General features: G+C 48.9%; 1 protein-coding gene across 2 annotated transcripts in view; it reads right to left on the bottom strand.

Annotated features, from left to right (window-relative positions):
• Window positions 1–657: 657 nt before the first annotated feature.
• HUNK (hormonally up-regulated Neu-associated kinase) overlaps window positions 658–27661 on the bottom strand; it is a 37595-nt gene continuing 10591 nt past the window's right edge. The window contains exons 2-10 of one of the 2 annotated variants that reach the window (XM_058018663.1): window positions 26187–26479; window positions 18023–18078; window positions 14861–14996; window positions 14541–14668; window positions 11293–11428; window positions 8770–8938; window positions 8191–8274; window positions 4396–4576; window positions 658–2213 (exon numbers count right to left, since the gene is read on the bottom strand). In XM_058018663.1, the coding sequence (XP_057874646.1) occupies window positions 1570–2213; window positions 4396–4576; window positions 8191–8274; window positions 8770–8938; window positions 11293–11428; window positions 14541–14668; window positions 14861–14996; window positions 18023–18078; window positions 26187–26479 (1827 nt within the window). In that variant the 3' untranslated portion in view covers window positions 658–1569. The remainder of the gene's footprint in view (window positions 2214–4395; window positions 4577–8190; window positions 8275–8769; window positions 8939–11292; window positions 11429–14540; window positions 14669–14860; window positions 14997–18022; window positions 18079–26186; window positions 26480–27661) is intronic. The other variant, XM_058018665.1, reaches the window with a different exon arrangement.

Genomic DNA, 27661 nt, shown 5'->3' with positions numbered 1-27661 from the left:
CAATTCAAGTTGGCATCTGCCATCTGCTCGGGTATGGGAGTCTGATGAACACAAAGGGGGGATTTCAGTGATCCTTGATTTCAGTGGTCCCTGATTTCAGTGGTCCTTAATTTCATTGATCCCTGATTTCAGTGATCCCTGTTTTTTCAGTGGTCCCTGCCCACTGGCTTGGCAGCACAAACGTGTTCTTAGCATGAAGAGAATGAAATGCTCTGACATTTATAAATGAAGGAGTTAAAATGGCCCCCTTGGGATGAACAGGTGCTCTCCATAAACAGAATGATCTGAAAATGGATACAACTATTCCAGGGCTGTCTTTTCTCATCATATTGGGGTTTTCATGTGTATTATTTTACACACTCCCTCAGAGGTGGGACTCCTCACCCCACTGAAGGGTCCAGGATGCTCCTGGGCTCTCCAGGGCCAAAGCCCAGTGCTGAGGGAAGGTCCCACCTGCAGGGATGAGAGAAATGCTCTGGGCATCACTCTGCTGCTTTTGCCAGCACTGAGCAGCCCATTCAGTGGGCTGAGACGCTCTGAACATATAACACATACACAGGGGTGGTACAAAGGAGAGAAAAGAGCAGTCCTTGTCTTTGGCTAAACCTTCTCGTTTATAGGAAATGGTTTGAGGACAGAGACAGAACCAAAGAGATGTTGCCAACCTCTCAGATGTATCATTTACTTAGAAAAACAAGACTGGTATACAGAACATGGTGTCTTTTAAGAAAGTCAATCTCCACTGCTGATAACAATACCCAATTTTTGGTAACCACTACATTACCAATCTTAGAGTATAAAATGGACTTGGTACAGGCTCAGGTGTCCTTTATTAGTCTCTTTAATTCACTGCAGCCTCAGAGAAGCCTTCAGGTGTGTCCAAAGCTGCCTTGGTGCAACAGGGACCAATGCAGTGAATTTCCACATGATGATACTTGTTTTTAAATAATCACAGTTTTCTTAATGAAAAAAATGATTGTGTTATTACCTACTTTATGTAATTAACAGCAAAATCTGCTTTGAATCCCAATATTCCCACTTTTTCTGAGCTAGACCTCTCGTGTCTTTACTCAAGCTTTCTACCACCTCCATCTTCTCGGCAGGGCTTGTCAGCAAGCTCACTTTGGACAGAGTACTGGCATTTGCCCCTCTCCTGGCCCAGGAGCAATGCCTGCAGCAGCAGCACGGGCTGTGTGGCACAGGCAGGTGGAGCAGGGACAGTCTCAGCACAGATCCTGGCCTGGCACTGATTCCCTGGGGGAACCAAACCTCGGTGCTCATGGTTCTTCCACCCAGGTGAGAGCAGTGAAAATGCAGATCCACTCAGCCTTGCAGGGTGTTTTACTGTACAGTCAGGTGCCAAATGTGAATATTTCTTAACAGCACAAGCAGAGCCCTTTCCTTTCAACTGTAATATGCAGGACAGCGCCTTCCTTTCAAGCAAACCTCCGATCTCCTGTGCTGCACCACCGCGGGGTGACAGCAACGTGCCTGTGGCTTTCCCTTCTTGCTCAAAGGGGAAAAAGGTTAGATCCCAGAGAAGAGCAGTGCAAATCCCAGGATGTCAGGCTAACACTGGCCGCTGAGAGCCTCTGTGTTGAAGGAAATCTGTGTGGGGCTCATCTGCTGCAGCTGAGGCATCCTGGCTTCCAGGGGCTTTTCGCTGGCCGACTGCATGCTCTGGTTCCTCTTCCTCAGCATCTGTCCGATCCCCATCATGGGGAACCTGCCCCTGCTTTTCACACAGTTTGGGCTGCCCAGGGGGTTGCTGGGGACCAGCTGGGTAGGGGACACAGCCTCTTCCTTTGCTGTATATGCTTTCTCTTCATAGGTGAAGGAGACCTGGGTGGGGTGGACGGGGGACGTGCTCCCCGGGGGAAAGAGCGGCGACAGTGTCCTTTCACTGGAGCTTTTGTAAGGGAAATTCATTGGAGAGCCCAAAATTCTGTACTGGTGAGAGGGGGAAACCTGGTCTATTTGCTCCTCCCTGTCCACGGACTCGAAGGAGTGCACGATGTTGAGGATGAGGGGGGAGTCCTTGGGGCGGCCCCCGATGCGGGACGGCTCCGGCTGCGGGGACTCCTGCCTCTTGAGCAGCCGGGGGGTCCTGGGGGGAGCCTGCTGCACCTCCAGGTACTCCAGGGAGCTGGAGGTCACACAGCCAGTCCTGGCTGCCAGGGGCTCGTGGAAAGGGCTCACGGCGCCACTGGAGTCTGCAAGGCAAGGGGAGAGGGAAGCAGGAGAGCGCACTGCAGTTACCAGCACTGCCCACGGCCACAGGGACCTGGGCGTGCTCCAGCTGCAGCAAACAGTCTGGGATGCACTCACAACCCACCTCCCTCACCCCCAATACCAACACCATTGCTTCCCAGGTGATTTATCTGCCCTCCTCCTCACAGGCAGGAAAAGTGCTTAAACTCAAACAGGCACTTGAGAAGGAAAAGCACAGATGTCTCCAGCTGTTTGTATTAATTATATCCACACCACCACACACACGCTGGGAAATCTCACGTTTCTCCTTTGTCAGCACCACTTTGTGTGGCTCTTGCTGGGCCTGTATTCCCTGACACACCTAGAGACACAGGGGAGCACAGTGAGTTAATCCCTGAAGGCTCTCCTTGCATTTTGGAACCAAATCTGTCCCTGGTTTCACACATGTAAATATGGAGTAGCAGCACTGGCCAGCACAGCCTGTTACAGTTGGAACAGACTTGCTGCACCAACTTCAGCAAGAACCTTCCTCCAGCAAGGGCTGGAAAGAAATGGCACAAAATCTTTGCAGGATTTGGCCCAGTCAAACAAAACAGCTCGTGGAGAAGATCTGCCCAGCTCCTGCAGAACGCTGGCACTGCCTCATGCCAAGCTCATCACAAGCAAGCACGTTCTGCTGCCTTGATGGAAAGCTGTCCAAGGAACCTGACTGCCAGGCCCCCCTAATTGAATTAACTGGAAGCTGTTCCATCAGTTCCCTGGGTCTCAAATCATCCAAAAAGGACCTGAAATAATTCAGCTCTGCCAGCACTCAGGTCCCAGCCACAATCTCAGGTGTATTTCTTGTGGAGGGATGGTCTTGTGGATGAACAGGATGAAATCTCACACTTGTCTGGGAAAAGTAGAAAGAAGTTCATTCTGTCCAGTTTCTTTCTAAAACTGGCAGAAATTATTTAAGATGTGCCAAAATATAGTCTCCATAAGCAGAGATATGCTTTAGCTGAGATCTGCATAATTTTCAGAACAAAAAAGCAGGGAGAAACATAAAGAGGGAAAAAAATGAACTAGATTTTCTTCCCCCTGTGCCTTCCTCCCAAAAGGAACAGCAAATCTCAGCAAAATGAGCATTTAAAAAATTTTTTTACATTTTTTAAAGGAACTCTGTCCCATTCCTGCCCAGCTCTCTGGACTCCTGCCACCCTGCAGCAGAGGTTCCCATGCTGCCAGACGAACACGACTTGGACAATTTTTTCTCACTTTGAGCACAACAAATGATAAATGACCAAGTCACGGCAATGAGCATGAAAGCATCACAAACCACCATTCTGAATAACTCCCTGACACCACAGTGAATGTTTTCCATCACTGTGGATGTTTCCATCTCCCCTCATTTAGTTCCCTATCTAACAGAGGCTACATCACCTTGCTGCTCCTCAGTGTGTCCCCTCCAGGTCTGCATTGCCCATTTTTCCTGCTGACTCCTCTTTTCCTCCACTCCTTTCTGTGCCAACAGTTTTCACCCGGCCCTCTCAGGCTGCCCTTTGTGATTAATGCTGTGCTCTCCTCTGTCACATCTTTTCCTTTCCCTGCTCATCATTTCCCCCCTCTTTTTGCTGATGCTGATGTTGGCAGTCCCACCTGCAGCCTTTCCCTGAGGCTGCCCTTCCCCATTCCTCTCAGGGACCCCTCAGGGAGGTCAGGGATTCTCCTTAGCCCCCTCTGAGGAAAACAGGGGCTGGTAGGAAGGAGCTTGGCTACCAGCTCTGGTTCCTCACTGATCCAGGGTGGGTGGTGATGCTTTCAAAACAGCAGCGTGAGCGCGGAGGATTTCGTGTGAGGACGTGTAAACAGGGGAAGAAGCTGCCTTGCTAAAGCACTGCAGGAATCCTGTCAAACACAGACAGGGAGGGCTCCTGACTGCTGAGCACCACCATGGATTCCTCAGGGCATTTCACTCCACGTGTGCTGACATTATCCAGGCTCCTTTCCCACACCACCCCCGGAGCGGCAGGGAAGGCAAACCCGGAGTTTTTACTCACAAACACACACACACAGCTCAGGGCAGGCTTAAAACCAGCAAAGCACACAGGACAGGCTCAAAACCACCACACCACACAGGACAGGTTTAAAAACACCACACCTCACATGCAGACACAGACCCACTGTGGCATTTCTCCCACTGACCTTTGTCCGGATCCCCGGCCTTGGTGACTTTCCGGTCCTTCAGCAGAGCCTTGGTGTTCTGGATCTGTGAGATAAGACAGGAAGAAGGCTGTCTATATGAAACTGGACTTTTCTCAGTTTTCTTTGGGAGCTGACGGTGAAGGATCTCCCCTTTCTTTTCTTGCTCTTTGAGTTTTTTGTCCTTTAGGTTGTAAAACAAACAAGAACAGTTTGGTTTACTCAAGGGAAGTTGCAGTGACCCCCAGACCTACAAGGTGGATTAAGTACCATGCATTTACAAGGAACTTATCTCAGAGTAACTAAATCCTCCATGTCTCATTTGCCTCTGATCAGTTTGCCATGATTTCATGGCTCCCATCTGCGCTGACATTCAGGCAGGTCTTAGAAAATTAAACGAAAAGGAAAACTTTTCTCTTGGAGAAAGCAGGTGAAGGCTTGTGCTCCTCCATACCTGAAATACCCTACTTAAGCACCAAAAAACTCCCTTTGATTTCTCTTTACTCCACTCCCTCTGAGATTTAAAAAGGTGAGCTGCAAAGTTTTAAAGAAGTTTAAAGCCTTTGAGTCATTTCTGTTCTGTCCAGACAAGATCTGGAGGAATCCAGCCCTTGCTTTTACAGCATCTCTGCAACTGGACAAGAGATGGAAGGGGAGAAAACTATTAAGCCATCCCTTCTCTGAGCCATAACTCCTGGCTGTGATGGGGAAGGCAGCTGGAGGAGGAATTGCAAGAAGATAGGTTTGATCTCCAGTGATGACAGGAAAAACACCCTGGGAGTAGGACTCTGAAGGGGAAGCCAATTTTCAAAGCACTGTTTTACAGGGAAAATTCATTGTTTCTTCTTTCAGTCACTGGATTCAGCAAACTGCTTAACACCTTTTACCTGCCACTGATTTCTAGGGGAGCTCAAAGCCTTATTCCACATTAAAAAAAAATGTTTTGGTTGGTTTGGGGTTGTTTTTCTGGTCACAGTTCTCATTTAAGCAACATGTTTTGCTCATATGATTAGAAGGTCACTGCAAGTACAAGTCTTTTTAAAAAGTGAAGGAAAGTTCCTTCCCCCAATTATGTGCCTGTTTTGTCTGGTAATTATGCACTGCCACTCTTGATTTTCTTTTGCAAGCTCACTGATGTGGAGTCTATGAAAACCCTCAAAGTGAAGTGCATAAAAACACCTGAGAGAGGAAAAGAAAGATGCAGAAGATTCTTCTGGACCACTAAACAGCTCTGGAAGCAAGATGGACATGAAGAGGCAAAAATCTGGACCTGTTATGAACATTCCCAGCTCAGATGGAGCCTGGCTCCCTGCATGGACCATGTCTGGCACTGCTGGGCTCACCAACCTTTCAGGAGTTGCAGAGTTGGAAAGAAGACCTTCAGTGACTCACAGACCAAAGCTTTTTGATTTAATAGTGAAATGGTTGACTTGGGAGAAGAAGAACCTGAGATCCTCCTCACTGGAGGAGCCTCCCTTTGTGCTTGTGTGTTTTTGCCCCCCTCCATCCCTCATCCCCTGCAATTCCTCTCCCTCTGGCTGGCTGCAGCTGCCTGACCCTTCCACAGCCACCAAGGAGCCCCTGGTGGAGCTGCCCACCTCTGCCCACCTCTGGAGGTGCCCATCCATTGGAGCCATGCTTGGAGCCACAGCGTGGATCAGGCACCTCACTCCTGGTGAGGGTGAGGTGGCAACAGCACCAAAACCAGCAGCAGCAAGAACACTGCTATAATGCTGTGGGATTTTTATTATTATTATTATTGGTAAGCACTACATCACCTGCCCCAGCAGCCAGGGGGAAGGTGTGCAGCTCATCCTGAGCCTCTGGATGTTCCATGCCTGCAGTGTTTTTAGCCTGATGGCGCAGGAGCCAAGCTGCAGCTCCTCACCTGCCAAGTGCTCCTGTCTGTGCCCTCACCCTGCTGGCACATTCTCTGAGCCAGCCACTCCACACAATGAAAGCAGCCCTGGCAAAGGAAATTCACATATCCGGTGCTGCCAATTAATTTCTTCACGCTGGATGAGCACTGCAAATGGTCTTGGGGTGTTTCTGAAAGCGCTAACGTGGCTCAGGACCTGAATCCCAAGGTGCCACTCAGTTGGATTTGGAAAGGGAAGGAAGATTTCATTCAGGGGGGTTGCAGAAGTTCCCCCTGCACTGCTGTGTCCCACAATGCAGGAGCTGCACCGGTATGCTGCGCTTGAATAGGTTGGGAATTACATCATCCTCTGCTATTTCCTGTCCTGACCTTGACCCTCAAACCTGCTCCGAGCCCCAGCAATGGATCTGAAAGGCAGATCAAGGGTGTTTGCCTTGGCCACGTCTGACACGGGGATAGGACAAGGACAGCAGCTGTTCAAAATTGCAAATTGCACCTGTGAGCCCTCTGAGCTCCCCTGCAGGGACAGCCATTCCTCCCGAGACCCCTTCCACAAATAAAGAGATGGAGAGAGCACAGAGTCCTGCCTGCCTGCCCCTGCCCACCCTGCAGCAGGAGAAGAGGGGCAGGACACAACCACTGCCCTTTTCCCCCTGCCTGCCCAGCTGCTCCTCCTGAAGCCAAATCCTCATTTCCCATGGCTGGAGAGAGGTGGGAGGAATTCTGCTGGAGCTGGAGCTGGAGCTGGAGCTGACCATCCCTCCCCCTCCCATTCCCATGGCAACCTGCAGCTCTGCTCCCTGGGGACCAGCGCTCCCAATTCCTCCTGTGAGCACAGCTGCAGTGACAGAAACCCCTGTGGGAGCAGAGGGTGGGGTGAGAGGGACCCCAGAGCCCATCTCCAGCCCCTGCCAGGGTGCTCCAGGCAGGATCTGCAGCCTTCAGCCCCCAGTTGCTGCCCCTGTTTCCAGGGAACAGCTTGGGGAAGTTGTGAGAGCTTTGTGAAATGTCACATTCATCTGGTCTACCCACTGCTGGTCCATTCCCAGCAAGAAGGTTTTGATTTATTCGAGAAAAGAGTAAGTGCTTTGCCCTGATATTTCCATCTGGCTTGCAGTTCAGCTTGCCTTTATAATAAACAAAACCAGCCCCGACACAGATCTGCCCCTGCAATTAGATAATCAATCCAGGGCTGAGGAGCAGCCTTTGGAACAGGCAGCCTCCCCAAGAATGCTGCTCTTTGTGCTGGCAGGGAACACTTGCACAGCTCACATTACTCCTGTAATTTTAGTGCTTGGCAAAGAATCAGCCAGGGAAGAGAAATCCAGCCAGGATTTCATACAAAATACCTTCTCTGCTTGCAGGCAAGGAGACTGGAGAGCGACAGAGCAAAAGGTTAAATCTTGTGTCTGCCCAGGGGAATTCCTTCATGATGCAGAGGCTGAGCCCACGTCCCCTCTGCTAAGGAGCAGAGAAAATTGACTTTGCAGAGTGCCGTGCTAGTCCAGCCTCACTGCTGCTGGCAGCCAAGGCAGGGTTGGCCCAGGACACCAGAGGGTCACCCTGGCTGCCACCCAGCTCTCTGTCCTGCAGCACCAAGGTCCCAGAGCCTCCAGAACACTCAGTTTTCATATTTTTGCACCCCAGAATGAAGCTATGGACCCCCCTGTGTTTTTCATCATTTTGCCAAACAGAGACCTAAAAACATTTAATTTCTTTAAAAACCCTGAAAGTCACCCTTTCTAGTTCCTCTCTTGGGGGTCACTATTTCTTTCTTTGAAAGGGATTTATTTGTCCTGCACAGGCCAGACCACAGCTATTTCTTTTCTCCACAATCCCATCACTTTAATCACCATCACCAAGGATGCTCAAGTTCAATCTGCTCTCAAAGCACTGCACCAAGCTTTGCTGAGCTTTACCTCATAGGAGTCTTTATTGGCCTTGTATTTTTCTATCTGGTACAGCTGGTTCTTGTGGCAAACACTGTCCTGGCCTTCAGCCTTCTGCAGAGACAAAAGCACAGAAAAGTCAGATATGTGAGATAATTAGAGAGCACCAAGGTTTAATTACTGCTTAATGGACTGCACCCACTCCTGGCATTCAGTGGAGGGGCTTCAGCTCACAGGGATGATGGATTTGGTCCATTACATTGTAAATATCATTGTGGCAATGTGGAAAGGACTGAGGGAGGGAAAAAACTGAGATGCTGTTGTCAGATTGGAAGGTCTGTGCTATGCTTCAGGTAAAACTTTCAGCTGACTTTTCACTTCCAACCTAAATAAATTTAAGAGCTCTTAAGCTTCTTCTTGATGTCCTGACTCCATAAATTGTGTTACTGGCATTCCAAGCAGCAGAACTAACCCAGCACAGGGGCAATTCCTAATGGACGGTCCTTGGGATTTTCTGTAATCCTGGGAGACCAAATGCCACCAAGCCAGGCCACCTGCAGCCTTGTTGTCCCCTCGTCCCCCCGCAGTGGCAGGGGGCAGCTGGCTCACCCTGAGGCTGGCCAGGTAGCGCTCCAGCTTCTTGTTGAGCAGGAAATAGATGGCCAGGGTGTGGCTGGCCCTGTTGGACAGCACGGTGTTGATCACATCGCTGTTCTTGTAGCCCAGCTTCTCGGTCATGTGCAGCAGCACGCTCTGGCTCAGGTCCTCCAGGTGAATCCTGCACAGGGGAGAGGCACAGCAGGGTTTTTGGGGTGTCCTCTCCAGGGCAGAACACCCCAGGGGCTCAGTAGTTGGGGGTGATTAATTCCCTTCTCCCAGGAGCAGGCAGGTGTTGGAACCCTGGTTGCTGAGAATTTCCTGGTTATTGAGACTTTGAACCCTACTGAACCCTGGTTTCTGAGAATAACCCTGGTTATTGAGACTTTCTGTGCTGACAGGCTCTGACCCCCCAAGAGAACACTGCATTTGACCTGAGGGCAAATGTTTTGACCCAGGAAAGCCAGGCAGGGAAAGGACAGATAATCTGGGAGCACAGGAGCTGCAGGAATGAACAGAATTCTGTTCACTCTGTCCATCCCTGATGGGAAATGGCACCGTGATTGATGCTCAGGCCATTTGTTCCCCTACACCTGACCACTGAAAATCATGAAGATGAGCTGGTTTTGAAGGAAAAGAGGTAAAATCCAGCCAAAAATCTGGCTCTCTGAAAAGCCCTTTTCTCCTAATCAAACAGGTCTGAGCTTCACCCCCTTCCCTACCTGCTGCAGTGTCCCTGCCCTAATTAGCCAGGGAATTTCCTGCTGGAGAAAGGGAATCACAGGATTATTCCTGCAGCTCAGAATGGCAGCACTGCTGTCTCCCTGCTGTCACAGCCCTGTTTATGTCTCTCTCCTCTCTAAAGTCTGGAGCAGCCTCAGCCAAGGCGAGAAAAGCAGAACAGAGGTCTTGTGGAGATGCCAAAGCATTGGCTCAGCCTGAGTTAAAAGCAGATTTTTCCAAAGAGCTCTGCTCCTATTTAGACTTCTAAATGGGCTGGCCAGCTTCCCAGAGGTACCACCAGCTCCCAGCCATCTCCAGAGAACTGGGTTCCAGTTGTTCCTAGAGGATATTCCTCACTCCTAATACCGAGCCTAATATCAGAGGGTGATATTTTGGAAGATTCCTCCCCACTTTTCCCACTCCTGCCCGGGCTCTGATGGACGGGACTCAGACAAGATGTCCAACACAGCCTGGGAAATCTCAAATAACTCATTCCCTTTGTTCCCTGTGCCTGTGAACACTCCTTCTGCCCCTAAGGAATGCCTAATGGGGTTGTGTCTTTTTTTCACAAGTTCAAAAGCAAAACTTATCTTGGCCACTGCACGGTGAGACATCTGGGCAGCAAAAGAAATCCAAGCAATTTCGACTTGAAGCGCTCAGCAAAATGGGAAAAATTTTGCTTGCCTTCAGGGAATTTCTTCAACAAAAGCAAGCCTATAAAAAGCCTGGGAAAATATTCTCCTGAAAATGCAGCTTCTGCTGTTCTCCCACCTTATCTCCATGCTCTTCCCTTCCTGCCACGCTCCTGTCTTGGCGACAATGGGAGTTACCCCATAGGAGTGGAAGGGCACTGCAAGAACATCTTATGTGCTGATTAAGAGAGGAATTAATCCTTTGCAAATTCAGCAGTGGGTTTTTCACACACCATTTCACCACATCTTATCCATAGCTGCACACTAAGGAAAAATTGGAGAAATTCCATGGAAGCTGACTCCAGTGGTGCTTTCTGAGACAAGCTCAAAAGGAGCCAGGCCACACCTTTAAAGATTTAAAACTTTGCAGGTTTTTCTCCCTGTAAAGCTCCAGTATGACAAAGCCTAGGTAAGTCAAGCATGGGACATCAACTAATGAAACAAAAGTAGTATTATTTTTTTTAAATGAGAGAAAGAATCTCTTTAAAGGCTTTTATTCTTTATAGATTCACATGTCCCCTAAATTTGGAGAGGAGTGATATAGTAGAGGTGGCCTTTGAGTCCTAGTAAAATATCAGTATTGTACTTGAATATCTGTGTACAGGCCTTGCCCCGGTAGGTCCCAGTTGTTTTGATGGGCTGCAGCTGTGGCTAATGAAGATAACTGGGATAAAAGGGGGTGGGCTTGGCCAGGCAGGGACAGCCTTGGAGGAGTCCTGGCTATGAAGGAACCATGTGCAGAAGAAGGAGCCTGTGCTGTGAGGATCTGCAGCCATAAGAAAACACTGAGAAAAGGTGTGGGACTCTAGAAATATGAATACAACAGAGTGATATTGAGAGAATGGCTCTGCCTGTTCTCATCCCTTGGGAAACAATTCATTACAGGGGCCACCTTTATATCCTGGGGATTACAGGCCCACATTTCTGGGGATGGGTCCAGTGATACCCCTAGGCATCCAAGCTGCTTGACATCCATCCATCCATCCATCCATCCATCCATCATCCATCTCCATGACTTCTAGGATGGGATTCACAGTTCCCAGGTTGTGTGACACAAGTGGAGCTGGAACACCAGGGCAATGCTGGCAGGTTTTCCCCTCCCCTCCCCTCCTTGCTGTACCTGTTTGGGTAGGTGACATTGGGTGGTGCCCTGCCAGGGTAGTTCTCATTGAGCCATCTGTTTGCCAGGGCCTGCTGGATGTTTGGTCTCTTGGCAGGGTCTGGCTCCAGCAGAGAGCGCAGGAAGTTGATGGCAGCTGTGAAGAGATGGAGGGAAAACCCCAAAAATCAGCTCTGTCATCTGCTCTGGGACTGGCACAGGAGGTGAGCTAACACAGGTGTGTACCCTGAGCAAGAGCACACTAAAAATTAACAATTCCCTCACTGCATGCTCCCGTGTCCTTGGGAAAATGGGAGCACTGATAAGGGATTAGTAACTGAAACAAACAATGATTTACAGCCACAATGATTTATAGACATTATTTAATGCATTCATTTTATATCCAATGAGAGCAGAAAAGGCATTTTTGGCTCAGAGCTCATTTGAAGTTTCAGAGCAGGTGAGCCAACTGTTAATTAATTTAATTCCCACATGAGGGCAAGAGGCTGGAGCCAGGTCAGAGACAAATCCCTGGATCAAAGCAGAAGGAGAAGGACCAGGGGTGAGTGGAGGGAGGGGATGCAGACCTGGGAAGGAAGACACAGCAAATTTGGCTCCCCTTGACGTGACAAGGATAAATTCTCTGGCTCCCATCCCACCTACAATCAGCTGCAGAAGGTTTTAGCCAAATTAAAAAGAGTGCAGCAAAATTAACAGGCTTAGCATTCTTCTCCTGAACCTTCAACTTCCAATGACATTCAACCACTCCTCCTGAGTTTCCTGCAGAAACACTCAATTTTTAAGCCACGTGCTTCTTACTTGATTAGGAGCAAAGAAATCAAGTGATCTGCCTGAAAGCTCACAAGAAGAGCCCCTGAGCTGAAAATAAACTCTGTTTCAGCTAGGCCCGGTCTTTATTCCTCAAATTATCAAGGATTATTAATCCTCAATTATCAAATTATCAATTATCAATTATGTCACTGCTCCTAGGTGCAATTTAAGGAGAATAAAGCACCTCATGGTGACACCACAGTGGGATAGGACAGGATGGGGAGGGTGGAGGATGAGGAAGGGAGGGTTTCTCCCTAAATAAATCAGGGTTAGACCCAACAAGTGACAACACCCACCAACCTGAGCAACCTCAGTGTACAATACCCTGCAAAAATCAGGTTTCAGCTGGAGAAACTCTGTGTCAAGAAGCTTACATGTGCAAGAGAGGCTTCCTACTCTGTATTTACCTGTTCGGCTGGGTTTTTTCCTGATCCCTCTCTTCACAAACCACTGATTTAAGGGAGATGCTTTATTTGAATACTCTCCAGCTTTTTTGTTATTATCCTGCAGCAGCCATGAGGCAGAGCAGCAGGAAGAGCCTACATCCAAATTACCAAACTTGCTGGAAGCTGCTCTCTGTATGCCTGGGGTGCCCATTCTTCACCCCATCCCAGCAAACAACAAATCCTTGTTCTCCCATTGAATCCCCTCTTGCTCCAGCATCTGTGTTAAAAACCTCACACATCCCATTGGCTCTGAGCCACAAAAATCCCTCTCCCCAAACCCACACTCCCTCCTTCACCACCACCATGCTTGGTCTCCAAATCACCCAAAATCTCCTTTAAAAAATCCTACTTCTCCACCCCCACCCTTGCCAAAAGGCAAGCAAATTAAATGAAGCTTGTGAAGTGCCACAAACCAACAGATTCAGGCTGGGAGAAGCCAATTTTGGGGTGAAAATTCCCTCCTGGAAGTTTCCATCCATCCATCATGCAAAATGATTTCCCCAGGGAAAAAATATGAAGGAAAATGAATATATGCAAAGTGAACACCCACTGACCTCTGCTCAGCTAAAATCAATACCCAGAGAGCTGCTGTTCAAGAGGCTTCATGAGAAACAGGCTCCCAAGTGGGAAAATCAAACAGCAGCTCCAAAATGTCCCTGTTTTGCTGCACAGGTTGTTCTGGGTGCTCAGGGTCAGCCGGCATTGTGGGTCACACAAATCAAAGTGTTTTCCTGCTCAGAGATAACACTGCATGGTGGGGCCTGTGTGTTCAGTAACCAGGAAATTAAATATTGAAGGATAACCCACTGGGCATGTAAAAGTGGAATTTTTCACTGTGAAAATTCTCTGCTTTATAGATGAATTTATGGAAATTAGGACCTGACTAAAATAAAAGGTCCACAAACCCAAGAATTTAACAAGCACTGCAATTCCCAGAGCAGAGTTGCTGCCCAGTGACCCACAGGCTAAGGTGGCAGGGAGAAATGTCACCTTAAATCACACTGTGCCCTGTCCCTGGGCTGGGCTCAGGGACTGATGGGCTCCTTTTGGGCAAAGGTTAACATCTTTAAATCCACTCCATTCATTTGCTATCACCTCTGCAAGTCCAGGCTCCCACAGGATAAACAGAATCCTGCCTTCCCTGAGGACACAGTGAGCTGAAAATGGAGAAAATCTGATCTCCACTCAAATGGTGGGATGGGTGAAACAGCAAAAGCAAGCCTGCTAAAAAGCAATTTTATCTTTTTGGCTGGCCTTGTACAGGGAGGGAGGTGGAACCCTGAATCTGTGCTTGGAGAATTCACCTTGTGACTCAACTCCCAAGGGTTTCCGTTCCCTTTTTGCATTTAGCATCTTTTAATTTTATCAAAAGCCCTTTGCAAGCAGGCTGCCAGGGAAGGAAGGAGCTCTCCATGGACAACAGATTTGGCATGAAAAAATAAACCCCAGCTTGTTCCAAATGCTGGCCTTGCTGCAAGCTGGAAAGTGATTCTGTTGCCTAGTGACGTGGCTCTGAAGCAGGAATTAATATTTCTGATACTAATACATCAACTGTTTTGCATTTTGTGAACACACAGAGGTTATCCCAGGTGGCTGTCCCAAAATAACTTTCTGAGCACATCTCATTATTCCATAATAAATGTGAGGTTATTTGAGGCAGGTTATTTGAGGTTATTTGTCACCCAACCCCAGTCATGACAATGCCCAGGAATCTGTAATTCCAAAATAATCTCTCCATCCACCCTTACCCCATGCTAGAACCTCCTGGATGTGCAAAAGTGACCAACTGCTCTGCAAAAACAGTCCCACAGAATTTCACAGATTTGCTCCTCCTCTCATAACCAGCACAACTTGGTGCTTGCCCAGGAGTCAAAGCAAAAGGAATTCTGCTACATCAACTCCTGCAGCTCTTGCAGAGGCCACAATGAAAAAGAAAGGAGCTTTTGCCAATTAGCATGGCTGAGGAGCCACAATCCCGTGGAACAGCTTTACCTGAGGAGAGCTGGGTGGGGAAGGGGTTCATCTCTTTGTCCACCATCTTTTGGTACAAGGCTCTCAGGCTGAATGGCTCCACAGTGAAGGGCAGTGTTCCCGTCAGCATGGCATACATGTTCACCCCACTGAAAGAAAACAGGCAGGAAAAGAAACCAGAATGATCAGGAACGAGGGAAAATTTGGGTTTTGGAGTCTGCAGTTCATCTTTAATGTCTGCCAGCTATTACAGGGTTGATGCCCCATCTCTGAGAGCATCTCCCCTGATCCAGCTGGAGATGCCCCTGCTCTTTAAATTCCAAACCCAAGGAGGAACTCACATGGACCAAACGTCTATTTTGGGCCCGTACTTCTTCCTTGCCAGAAGTTCAGGGGCTGCATATGCTGGGCTCCCACACTGGGTGCTGAAGGGATCAGAATAACCCAAAATTCCTGCACAGTTGCTCAATCCAAAGTCTGTAAAAGGCACAGAGACACAGTTACGAAAAAGAGACACACTCAAACTGGGCTAGAGCACAAGTTAAAAAGAAATAACTTTTTTTTTCCCCAAAAGCAACAAACTCCCTGAGGAGAAAAAAACCCAACTCATCCACATGCAAAAATTTGATGCCATTTGCTTCCCCGAGGTGCTAAATAACCAACAAACAATAAGAGGAGCCTTAGAACATGCCAAATTTTCCATTTCATACACAAGCAGCTGGATGGCAACAACCAGAGCTGAGCTTGTCCCAGCCCCTGAGCCACCTCAGGCTGCAGGATGCTGGGCAGGGACAAGGTTAGGGGGATTTCTTCAAAATCTGAGCATAAATGAGCCCTCAGGTGGAAAACTCCAGGGCTGCTGGGGTGATGCACGAACACAGAGGGTTCAGCTCTGGAACACATTTTGGGTGCTCCCAAAATTTCCCTCCTGTCTGCTCCAGCCCTGCTGTGGCTGCAGGCTCAGATGGGCTCAAGGAACAACAAATCCCATTCATTAAGAGTTGGATTCGTGGGTCCTTGTGGCCCTCTCCAACTCAGAATATTCTGTGAATCTCTGAAAACCACCACTGACACCTGATTAGCTCCTCAATATCCTCTCTCAGGAATTAATTTGTGGCTTTTTTTCCTTACCTGCACACTTATTTGCACTGGACTTGCAGTGCTGGCCTGTCCTTTAGCCTTCACCCCAGTGAAAATCAAATCTGGGTGAAATTTGAGGAGCTCCTCAAGGGATTAGAAGCAGGGCAGACACATAAGCTTAACTCCCTCATGAAACCAGGTGAAGATACAAAACTCCTACCAAAAAAATGCAATTATCACAGTGACTGGAAGTGGCTAAATGGTGGCAACTGCATCCCTGCGTGTGGATCCCTGCATCCCTGAGGGCCCTGCAGGCCCAGGGGGACAGGAATCCCATCTTTCACAGCTAAAATGGGGTTTTCCTGGAGAACACTGTCACAACTGAAGGGAGAATTTGCCTCTGATGGAGAAACAATTCTCTCTGGGCACTGCTTAATCATCCCTGGGGCTTCCACAAATTCTGCAGAGGATCCATTACCTTAATTAACGTGCTCATTAGCTGTGGCCTGAGATGAGTTCTGTCAGCTGGGAAATACTTTTAGAAACTCGTGGAAATAACATCTGCACATAGAGTTGTTGCTGGTCCTCAGCCTGCTGTGTCAGGCCAGCTCCAAGTGTGATGTTTGACAGTGCCAGGGTACAAGGGCTGTGTTCTGTGCTGGTCAATCACCAGCCCCTCACCAGCATCAGGGGAAGGTGCTCTACCAGAGCTTTTCATTCTCTTATTTGCTTCAGTTGTCAACCTTTTATTCACTTGTTCAGCTCATTCATTTCAGCTCCTGTGCCTTTTTTTCCCCCTGCTGAAATGCAGAATTTGTGCAAATGGAAGCGTGCTGGGGACAGGGGTTCCACAGCCATGGAAATGAGGATATTGCTATCAAACTGTGTCAGCACATGGTGATCACAGTGTGCTTTTTATTGTTTTTATTAAGGATGCACTGCTGATCTCGGTGGGAGCAGTGAGACCACCAGCACTGATAACCTTGCCTGCCTCTCCCTTTGTAGGAGCCCAGCAAGGGACAGAATTCAGATCATGAGGACAATTTATTGAGGCTCTGGAAGACCAAACTTCTCTTTCCTTTATCCTTCCCCCACCACCCACTGCGAGGAGACCCCTCCATGCAGCCAAGGCAAACTGCAGGAGCAGGGCTGGAGCCTTTATTTTGGCTCATGAGTTTTAACTGTGCATAGATCATCTGGGAAGGGCTTGGTTTGGGTGCCAAGCTCCAAAGTAGGAGAGAAGGGATGTGTGTTCTTAAAATCCACCAGATGTCGGTGGTGCAAAGCATCTGGTCTGGCTTTTCTGCTGGATCAGGGCCATGGGTGCTCTCCATCAGCCCTGGGGAATGATTCATGGCTTTTCTCAGTGCCCTCCTGGCCCTCAGCTGAGGTAACACACAGTTCTCTCTGCTCTTATCTTCCCAGAAGGCAGATTTGCTGCACAGCAATCCCTGGCAGTCGGGGTCAATTTCCACCCCTGAATTCCCAAGGCAAAAGCTGAGTATCTCACATTTCCCTAATCATCCTCCCCTGTTTGCTGGTACTGCAAACCTCACAGTGAGTGTCCATTTGACCTGGCTCTTTGAATGCCAAGTGTTTTCCTCAGCACTTTTCTGCCCATGGAACTTTTTGAAGAGAGCAAGCTGAGTTTTTAAGCCTGCAGGAACTTTTTGAGGAGAGCCAGTTGGGTTTTGAAGCCCGCAGCCACAGACACTGCTGAGTGTAGGCACGGGCAGAAGCACAAACAGATGTTTGGCACTTCTTTCATGAGAGGAATATTTTCTTTTCAATGCCCACATTAACATTAATGGGAGCTCTGCAAGGCAGTGAGAGACTATCCCCAGCAATGATTAATCTGAAATGCCTGCACAGCTTGAATGAATCAAGCTCCACACACAGCCGAGACCTAAACACAATCGAGGCTCCACCGTTGATCTTTTTTATTCCTTACCAGCCCTCTCAAGCAATTTTGTCCTGGGTGCTGGAAGCAAATGGAACAAATATAAATATAGGAGCACATTTTGCCAGCTGCTAAAAATGTGAGCGACTCCCACTGACTTCAGTGGAAGCATATGTTCACGGGGGCAGAATGCAGCCCCTGGCAAATAAGAAATGCTCATGATAATAAAATAAAGCACTCCTGTGGTGTCAATTCTTAAATCCTGTACCGAGCTCCCGATTTGAGTACGAAAGATGTGGGTTTGAGATGTAGGATTATTCCCATACCCAGTTAAATCTGATTTATTTGGATGGGTTTTTTGCACAAAGTGCTGTCAGGAACAGCTTGATTGCTATCTATACTCTCTCAGCTCCTCCATGCAGCAACATTAGCAGTTGTCACATGGGGGATTATGAAGCCTCAAAAAACTCTCTTTATAAAACTAACAATTTTAATTACTGGAATTGCCAAACTGGTTCCATACCAATAAGCTTGATATTGTTGTCTTCATCTAGCAACAGATTTTCTATCTTCAAGTCTCTGAAAGAAAGAAAATATTTTGAGTCAGTCTCCAAAATAATGAAGCAGCTTTGCCTGACTCTCATCAGTGTGTGTGTGCAAGGCTTGCCTATAATCAAATGTACAAAGAAAGCAGCACACACAGTTCCACAGTGAAAGCAGAGAGCCCCATGCATCCTGCCCAAAATTAACACTGCTTTCACACTCCGCTTCCCACCTATTCTTCAGGCACAAAATGACATTACAAGCACTTGTCAGTACATCCTGTAATTAACCAGGCTCTCTGAGTTCCCTAAGTACTGGAAGTTTACAGAAAACTCACAAACTGGAAACACTTTGAGCACGTTTTGGGAACTGGAGGTCAATTTCTGCTTTCTCCTCACAGCCAAAGGCCCCAGCTGCAGGATAAACCTGAGTTTTGGGGAGTCAGATGTCACCCAAACTCCTTGCAGAGCTCACCACAGCTATTCCCACGCTCCACAGGTGAAATCCAAGGCTGAGGGGTGGAAATGGAAATGCCACCCATAAAATCACCCCAAAAGCCCAAGCTGTGCAGCCTGAGCATGAAGCACAATGTGAAAAATATAATTGTGGTTGCTCCACAGCTCATCCATGACTTCTAGCACTTGGCTAAGTCTTCACTACACTGATTTTTTGCCCCCATCCAGACAGGGGATATCTGGAACAGTCAGCACACTGGGATATCCACAGAGATGCTTCTCCCAGCAGAAAAAAAAAGGAAAAAATCCAGATAATAAAGGCATCAGCTGTAATGATGGGCAGTCAGTGACACCCATGGTGCTTTGCCTTTGGAAGTGATGGAAGACACCTCCTTCACAGATGGAGATATCTTAATAAAACAAGACAAGGAGCCCAAGCAGAGCAAGGCAAGCACTTCCACAGGGAGGGATCTGTGAAGGAAAGACTCAGAGCATTTCCCAAAATGTTCCTCTTTTTGGAAAATGTTTCAATTTACGCCCATGTTTCAAACTAGCAGAGGCAGAGGAGTGGGCAGGATGAAGGATGACCCTCACTTCATCAGAGGGACCACAAGGAGCTACACAGGAGGGATTTAATTTAAAGTAATGTAAAAGCAGAAGGTGAGGGGGGATTCTGGGAAGGAGTTCCTCCCTGGGATTGTGATGAGGCCCTGGCACAGGTTGCCCAGAGCAGCTGTGGCTGCCCCTGGATCCCTGGAAATGTCCAAAGCCAGGCTGGATGGGGCTTGGAGCAGCCTGGGACAGTGGGAGGTGTCCCTGCCATGGCACTGGGTGGGATTTAAGGTCCCTCCCAACCCAAACCCCTCCAAGATTCCATTCCAGCCCCTCTGTGATTCCATCCCCTCCTCTGGCAACGTCCCAGGGCTTCCTGCACATCTTCCCCAAGGATCACAAACTGTGGGGCTGGGCTCCAGGAAAACATCAGGGCTGGAACTTAACAGAAAAGACTTCAAAAAAAAAAAAAACAAACCCCAAAAAACACCAGTCTGAGAAAGACAAAAAAGTACAAAACAAACCTTCCTCACCACCTCTAAACCCCCAAATGGAACTGGAATCAACAGGAGCACTGCAGTGCTCAGTACAGCACCTCAAAGCAAAGAGAATCAGCATTGGAAGCTCTGAGTATATGAAATATTAGCTAAGAAGAAGGAAGACTTTAAAGGCAAGGAAAGGGGAAAAAAAGCAGTTGTAAGTGAAGGAGAAAAGCCATCCAGGCAATCAGAATAACAAATGGGTGACAGGGGGGCTGACCACAAACACCAGAAAAGGCATTTTAAAGGATCCAAGGTAAAGGAACACAAGGTAAATATTAGAGGGCATCTGAAAGCCATCAGAGGAAGGAGACAGAACTGTAAATATTGCCTCAGCACAGGGTGCAGTCAGAGCTGGTTAAAGCTGTTTGCCCATCTGGCTGTTCCCAGCAGATCTGCACGGAGTGGTAACTGATCTCATGGCCCATCTGCACCACTTTGTGTCCGCCCCAAGTGCAGAAATCTGGGTTCTGGAGCAGCACCAGCACCGCAGGAGCTTTGCCACATTTCTCAGGTGCACTCCTGCTTCAGGGCCCAAATCCCTCAACATCCCAAACGCTTTATTGAGCCACTTCTGTCCAATACAAACTCAAATTGTCTTTGGCAAAAGGAGGCTCACCTGAGCTGCTCCTCAGATTGTGCTCCAGACCCTTCACCACCTTTCACTGAGTTTTAATGTTTTTGCTTTTAATGTCCCAAACCCTTTATCACACACTGCAGGAAATGCAGGTCTCCAAACACTTTGTGTGTTTATTTTTGTTTATTTTTCCACTGCAGCAAAGCAGGAACTCTGGACACTTTCAGTTTCCCCCACCTGAAGTCAATCTGATCTGGTTCCTTTACTGTCATAGCTCCTCAAAAACAAAACAAAACAAAGCAAAAAACCAAAAAACCAAAACCCACAAAAATAAAAAAAACCCCAAAACAAACAAAGAAAGAAACAAAACCAAACAAACAAACAAAAAAAAACCCCAACCAACAATAAATCTACCCAAATAAACAAAACAAAAATAACCCAAATCAAAACAAACAAAAACCACAAAAAAATCCCAAAAAACCAAACAAACAAAAAACCAAAAAACCAGCACAACCAAAGGATTATTTTATGGGTTTTCCCCCATAAGCCAATTCTCAGCATTCATTGCTGAAAACCTTAAATCCGGTGTCAGGCATTAAAAGCAAAAGGAACAAGAAGCGCCACCTGTGCCTAAGGGATCAGTTCCCTGATGCTGAGGGTGTCTAACTATGGGAGAAATTACCCAAAGCCTGGAGAAATGAAGGCAAGGAGGGCCAGGCTGCATTCCCACAGCAGATATTTCTGTCTCCTCAGCTCTGGAGCTGGCAGCACACAGTTGGCACTGCCTGCATTTAAAGTACTCCATCTCCCTGGGCTGAGCTCCTTTGGGAGTCTGTCCTGCTGTCCCTGGGGCTGGTTTATCTCTTTGGACCACCCTGGAAAGCCCAAGAGCCTCCAGAGAGAGGAACACAAGTGAGTCCCAGGGCAGGTGACCCCAGGGGCTGCTCCCAGAGCAGTTTATCCCACGGCATGGCGGGCTGCAAAAGGCAAGTTTTGCATTTCACACTTTGTTTCTTGTCTGGGGGAGGCAGGATGAGAGGGAGGGTTCCACCAGCAAGCAGCTGCACAGCAGCAGTGGCTGGCTGCTCTCCCCTGAAGCTTATTTTTAATCACAGAAAATCACTTTTTAACCATCAAATCTCAAGGCCTCAGGCCTTGAGAGGCTGCAGAGATTGGGGTTCATCACCACATTTATGTACCAATACACATTTCAAAGGCTTTGATATCCAAATATCATTGAGCCGAACTCTTCTGCCACTGGATTCCATGTGGCTGCCTCTGTAAAAGAGGAATCTGGCCCATTATCCCCACTAAAATGGTGTTTAGTTTGTTTCACCAGGAGGAATGGCCAAAGGTGGTTCTGAGATCTGAAATCAAGCAGAGAAGGCAGCAGCCCCAGGCTCCAAAAGGAGAGTTTGTTCTGCAGAGCAGGGTCTGCCATCAATGCTGCGTGAGCAGCCAGGCTGCTGGCACTCACAGTGAACGGGCAGGAAGGTATCAAAGGCACCATGTCAAGCAGCAGGTGCCAAAGGAGGGATCCTGTGGCATTCTGAGCAAACTGCAGCGTGTGGCATCCCCTAACCATGCCCAGAACTCCAGGGCTTTGCATCTCCTTCACATCCTGAGCTGGGCAGGAAAAGGGGAATGCATCGACCCACCTTTGCTACCAACACACCACCCAGTGCTTCCCTGCGACAGTAACTGCCCTGAATGGGCCTGAGCTCTGCTAAAATCACTTTAAAAGGGTGGCTGAGAGTCTCCTGCGGGATGCACCAAGGCTTTCACTCCATTTTCCCTGCTGTCTCTGTGCTCCCAGAGGGCTCATTGCTCACGCTGCTTTGTGACAGCACCAGCACCTGTGTAAACACCCTCTGCCAGGAGAAAGCTCCACCAGAGCCTGCCATTTGGTTCTGTTTTCCTCTGTCAGGGGGAGGAAAAGATAAATATTCCTACCTGATTCACAGCTGAGCTTGTGGCAAGCGTATTTTTAGCAGCTCTCCTGATAGAGGGAAAGCAACCCAAATGGTAGCATGGGATTATAAATAGAATTGTGGCTTTTTGCTTCCAGTGAGCAGCCCAGGAGCTCTGAACCCTGGGCACCCCTCAGCAAAATGCAGCAGCTCCTGCACCCTGCAGCTTGCAGACTTCCCCCACCTCAGCAGATGACATATTTAGAGCTTTAAAACACATCCACACAGTCAGAAATGAGTTTGGGGGTATTTTTACAGCTCTAAATAAAAATGAGACTTTTTGAAGTGCTTTAATTTCAGGCTGCTCACACATCAGTGCCTCATAACAAAAGCATTTCCACTGAATTTTGGGTGCCTGCTCTTCTCCAAGGAGCAGTGATCTGCCATGCCCAGTCTGGACTGGAAGCCATGCAGCTTTCTGAGCAACACAAGCAAATTTCATGCCACCTTCATCAAATCTGGGGTTTTTCACCCCAAGTGGGACAGGCTAAGCCATCCACACCACCCCCCAAATAACACAGACAAAACCTGAGATTTTTTTTTTATTTTTTTTTTGTTTGCAATAGAACAAAAAATGCCACCAAAAATCTTCCCAGGGCCCTGCCCCGTTGCATGGGAAGAATTTAGAGGGAGAACCAGCAGCCCCTGTTCTGGCTGGGGATGCTGCACTTTGCTGCACACGCGGCCAAACCCAACACCCCCTCATCCCCACTCACATGGCAGGGCTGGCATTTTTACCTGCTGCAAAAATAACAACAACAACAGCAACAAGAGCACAGTGCCCCTGCAGCCAGGCAGGGGATGAATCAGCCTCCTGCACTATTTTTTCCCTCCCTCTCTCAGGAGCTGATTGAGCAGCCTGTTTTTAGAGCTGCCACAGCCAGAGGCCCGAGATGCTGAAGGACAACTCCTGAGGTAATTGTTGATTTTCCTCCCTCGTTTGCTCAGAGAGAATAAACCCAGATCACACCACCAGGGCTTTTCCTGCAGCCTCTCCGCTCTTTGCTTGCGGAAGGGAGCTCATTGAATGGGTTAAGGCAGAGAACATGCTGGCAGATGTGATTCTGTCAGGTTTTATCACTCTGGGCAGAATTAGACCTGCTCATTCATTGTGTGGAACCTCCCAAGGAGTGATCTGAGAAACAGGGTGGAGGCAGGAGGCTGCCTGTGGGGCAGGGATTGGCATCCACAGGGGACTCAGCATCCACAGGGAACTCAGCATCCACAGGGAACTCAGCATCCACTCAGGAACTCAGCATCCACAGGGAACTCAGCATCCACAGGGGACTCAGCATCCACTCAGGAACTCAGCATCCACAGGGGACTCAGCATCCACTCAGGAACTCAGCATCCACTCAGGAACTCAGCATCCACAGGGGGACTCAGCATCCACTCAGGAACTCAGCATCCACAGGGGACTCAGCATCCACAGGGAACTCAGCATCCACTCAGGAACTCAGCATCCACAGGGAACTCAGCATCCACTCAGGAACTCAGCATCCACAGGGAACTCAGCATCCACAGGGGACTCAGCATCCACAGGGGACTCAGCATCCACAGGGAACTCAGCATCCACTCAGGAACTCAGCATCCACTCAGGAACTCAGCATCCACAGGGGGACTCAGCATCCACAGGGGGACTCAGCATCCACAGGGGAACTCAGCATCCACTCAGGAACTCAGCATCCACAGGGAACTCAGCATCCACTCAGGAACTCAGCATCCACAGGAAACTCAGCATCCACAGGGAACTCAGCATCCACTCAGGAACTCAGCATCCACAGGGAACTCAGCATCCACAGGGGACTCAGCATCCCCTCAGGATCCACACAGAAACTGAGGATCTGCACAGGGGAACTCGGCATCCACACACAAACTCAGCATCCACACAGAAATTCAGCATCCCCAGAGGAACTCAGGCTCTCCCTGGCCCCAAACCCTGCCTCCCTCTCACCACAGCAGCCTGTTGATTCCAGCCTGTGCTGAGGGAACAAGCTATTTCTGCACCAAATGTGGGTTTGAGTCTTTCTCTGGAAGAGAGCAGGACCAAAGGCAAGCCTGCCAGCCCCCTGTAATGCCTTGGCCACTGTGCAGAAGGTGAATTTTGCAGGGAGAGGAATTGCTCCTGCTCACCCAATCCTGCTCCTAAAACCTCATCATGTTCATCTGTTCCTGCCTGGTTTTCCTCTGCCCATCTCAGAAACTTGATTTACAGATTTTAACAGATTTATTTCCTTTATCTCTCCCTCTGTCTAAACACTGGGTATCAGCTGATCCCTGAAAGCTGTAAAACCTCTTCCTTATCCCTGCCTCAAGCTGTGGGCTTAATAATCGAAAGAGATCAGCAGTTTTGAGGTTGACAGAGATCCTGGTGCCCGCTCCAATGTTTCTGTGGCAGTGGCACCTGAAACGCAGCTGGAGGTGGGAGCAGAGGCAGTTTGTTATCCCTGGTGGATCCCGGGGAGCACACAGAGCCCCAAGGCAAGGAGAAGCAGCTTTCAGAGCACAGCTGGGCACAGCTGGAGGGGCTGGCTGTGGGCAGCTCCCCAGGAGCATTTTCAGATGTCTGGCTCCTGCAGCGTGCCCACAGGAGCCGGGAGAAGGGATGGATGGGGCCCACACATCTCGCTCAGCCTCGGATGGGAACTGTGTGGGAGGCCAGACTTAGCACCAGCTGGGCCAAATTTAGCAAGCAGAGCCTCCTTCTTAGCACAGCTCCCTATAAATACACCCAGGAACAGGGGAGGAGAGGTGCTGGCTCCAAAGGCCCAGCCTGCCCACCGCCCTGCCGGCTCCATGGCAGCACAGAGCACAAAGGGACAGGCACCGGTGACATCTCCACCTGCACCCTCTCAGCCACTCTGTATTCATCATCTTCCTCCCTGCTGAGCCCAGGTGAGCTCCACAGCATCCCCTGCCAGGAGATGCTCATGCACAGAGTCAAGGAGTGGCTGGAAAAGGCTTAAAATTAATAATTATCAAAGGCAACATGTCAAACAGCAGGTACCAAATGAGGAATCCTGTGGCACTCTGGGCAAACTGGATGATGTGGCATCACCTAACTCTGCCCAGAGCATTGGAAAACGCTGCCAGGCACAGGGTGGGATTTTTGGGGTGTCTGAGCAGGGCTGGGCTGATCCCTGGGGGTCCTTCCAGCTCAGCAATCCTGTGATTGTGTGGATGAAGGTGCCAAGGAAAGGAGGTGGTGCTCTGGCTATTTCCACCCTGCTGAGGTGATGCAGAAGTGCAAAGAGCAGGGAAGCAGGAGCCAGGGATTGCTGGGGATTTTTTATTTAACTTTAAGCACTGCCAGGCTTTGGGCAAACCAGCTCAGCCCCTACCCTGCTGCACTTCCACCAGTGGCACAAGGGGCTTGCACAACCACCCTCTCCAAGAAATAGTGAATAATTCATTATTTCCTCCTGCTCTCCTTCTGGGGCAGAGCTTTGGGGAGTGAGAGGGCCCTGCTTTTGGATTGTACCTTCTCTTTAGTGGCACAGAACCACAGAATATCCTGTAGGATATTTGTGTCACTACAGGACACGAAACAACACAATGCTGTTCTTTCTAAGGTAAAAGCTTTTTATATTTTTAATATTTTTTTATTTTTATATATTTTATTTTATATATTTATATATATATTTTATATTTAACTCGAATAGTGATAGATTTCCAGAAGTGACAGTGGATTGGAAAGTGCCACCTCTCCAATGGCACTGGACAAACCAACACCCCACCAAATTTCTCCTCCACCATAACAGAATGCAAAGCAATGAGTTATTTACACAGAGCGTGTGAGAAAGTTCACTACAAGAATGTAAACATCAGAAGGCTTAGAAAATCTTAAAAAATCAGGGTGACAATCCTGGCTTGGAAGGGATCCACGAGGACCACGGAGGGTCGTGGAGCTGCTGGCGCTTCCTGCAGGCACAGCCCAAGGGCACAGCACCCAAACAGCACCAGCAGCAGCCACCAAGCACTGGGGAGCAGCAGGAGATCCCCCAGCACACACCAACACCCCGAGAGGAGCCGAGCCCCCATCTCATCTCACCTGTGCACCACCCCAGCCCGGTGCAGGTGCTCCACGGCCAGGATCAGCTGCCGGATGTACTTGCGGGCCTCGTGCTCCTCCAGCCTCTTCTTCTCGTAGATCTTGTGCATGAGGTTGCCCCCAGGGCACAGCTCCATGACCAGGTAGTAGCTGTTCTCAGTCTCCAGGATGTCCAGCAGCTGGGCGATGTTGGGGTGCCGGATCATCTGCTGGATCTGCCCCTCGCGCCGCAGGTTCTTGGTGACATAGGTGTCCTTCTTGGCCCTCTTCTTGTCAATCACCTTCACTGCCACCTGGGGAGGGAGCGGGACAGGGGGCTGTCAGCTTTGTCAGCTGCCACAGCCACGGTTTGCTGCTCTAAGGCTGCAGAAACAACCAGAGGTCACAAGGATGTGCCCTCTCAGCTCTGCAGCATCTCGGGCACAGCTGCACAGCTCACAGGGAGAAGAGCTGCTCTTCCAGCCCCACTGACTGCTCCTCCCTTTATTTCCTTGCACAGTGACACTCCAAAATCCCTGCAAGGAAATCAGGAGCAAAGGAGAGGGGACAATCCCACTGAGCACCCACAAACACTTGACACATCTCAGGCTGGGCATTTATGGCAGCTGCTCGCTCAGAAAGCCTCCAGGATGGTGTTTACAACTTTTAAGGGCTGTTTTGGCTTTTTCTGCCTTCCAGTACACCACTGGAGATGATATCCTTTCATTAGAATTTCCTTAAACTACAGTCAAGTGTTGGCTTTGCATGATTTGCATCAAAGCACACCGTGGAAAACAAACCCATTGTGGTACCACTCTCCTGGCACATTTCTTTTTTCTGCTTTTTCTCTGGAGAGGGCTTGGAGGAACAGGGCAAGGGGAATTGGCTTCAAACTGCCAGAGGGAAGGGCTAGGTGGGATATTGGGAAGGAATTCCTGGCTGTGAGGGTGGGGAGGCCCTGGCACGGGATGCCCAGAGAAGATGTGGCTGCTCCATGCCTGGAAATGTTCAGGGTCATCTGAACATGAATGCCTTGGAATTGGAGGGTAAAACTGCAGGAATTTGGGTTTCCTAGTGTGTGCTAGGAGCCAGGAGCCAACAGTGCTGAGTGTGCTGCTGGCTGGATGTGCTCCTGCCACGGAAAAATCATCCTGATAAAGAGGTGAGGTGAACACACGCTCCAGAGCTGCCTCAGGACCACAACACCTGGCATTGCTGACTGCTCACACCAAAGAGACACCATTCAGCCATCAGGTAAAACAACAGGTAAATCAGAGCTGGATTTCAGCCCTTCTGAGAGCCCCAGGTGATTCACCAAGGAAACAGACTGAAATTAGTGCATTCTTTCAGCTGATGAGATGGAGCTGAGCACAGAGGAGTGTTTAGACAGCAAAGCACAGGAGTCACTCTGCTGAGAACAAACAGATGCACAGGTCACACAAACAGGAGACAGCACACTGTACGTTGGCAGCACAACACAATCTCTGCTAAAGTTA

Source organism: Melospiza georgiana, chromosome 2 (assembly GCF_028018845.1).
Source record: "Melospiza georgiana isolate bMelGeo1 chromosome 2, bMelGeo1.pri, whole genome shotgun sequence".
Taxonomy (NCBI): domain Eukaryota; kingdom Metazoa; phylum Chordata; class Aves; order Passeriformes; family Passerellidae; genus Melospiza; species Melospiza georgiana.
Note: the sequence above shows the minus strand (reverse complement) of the source record. Positions and strands in the feature narration are given on the sequence as shown.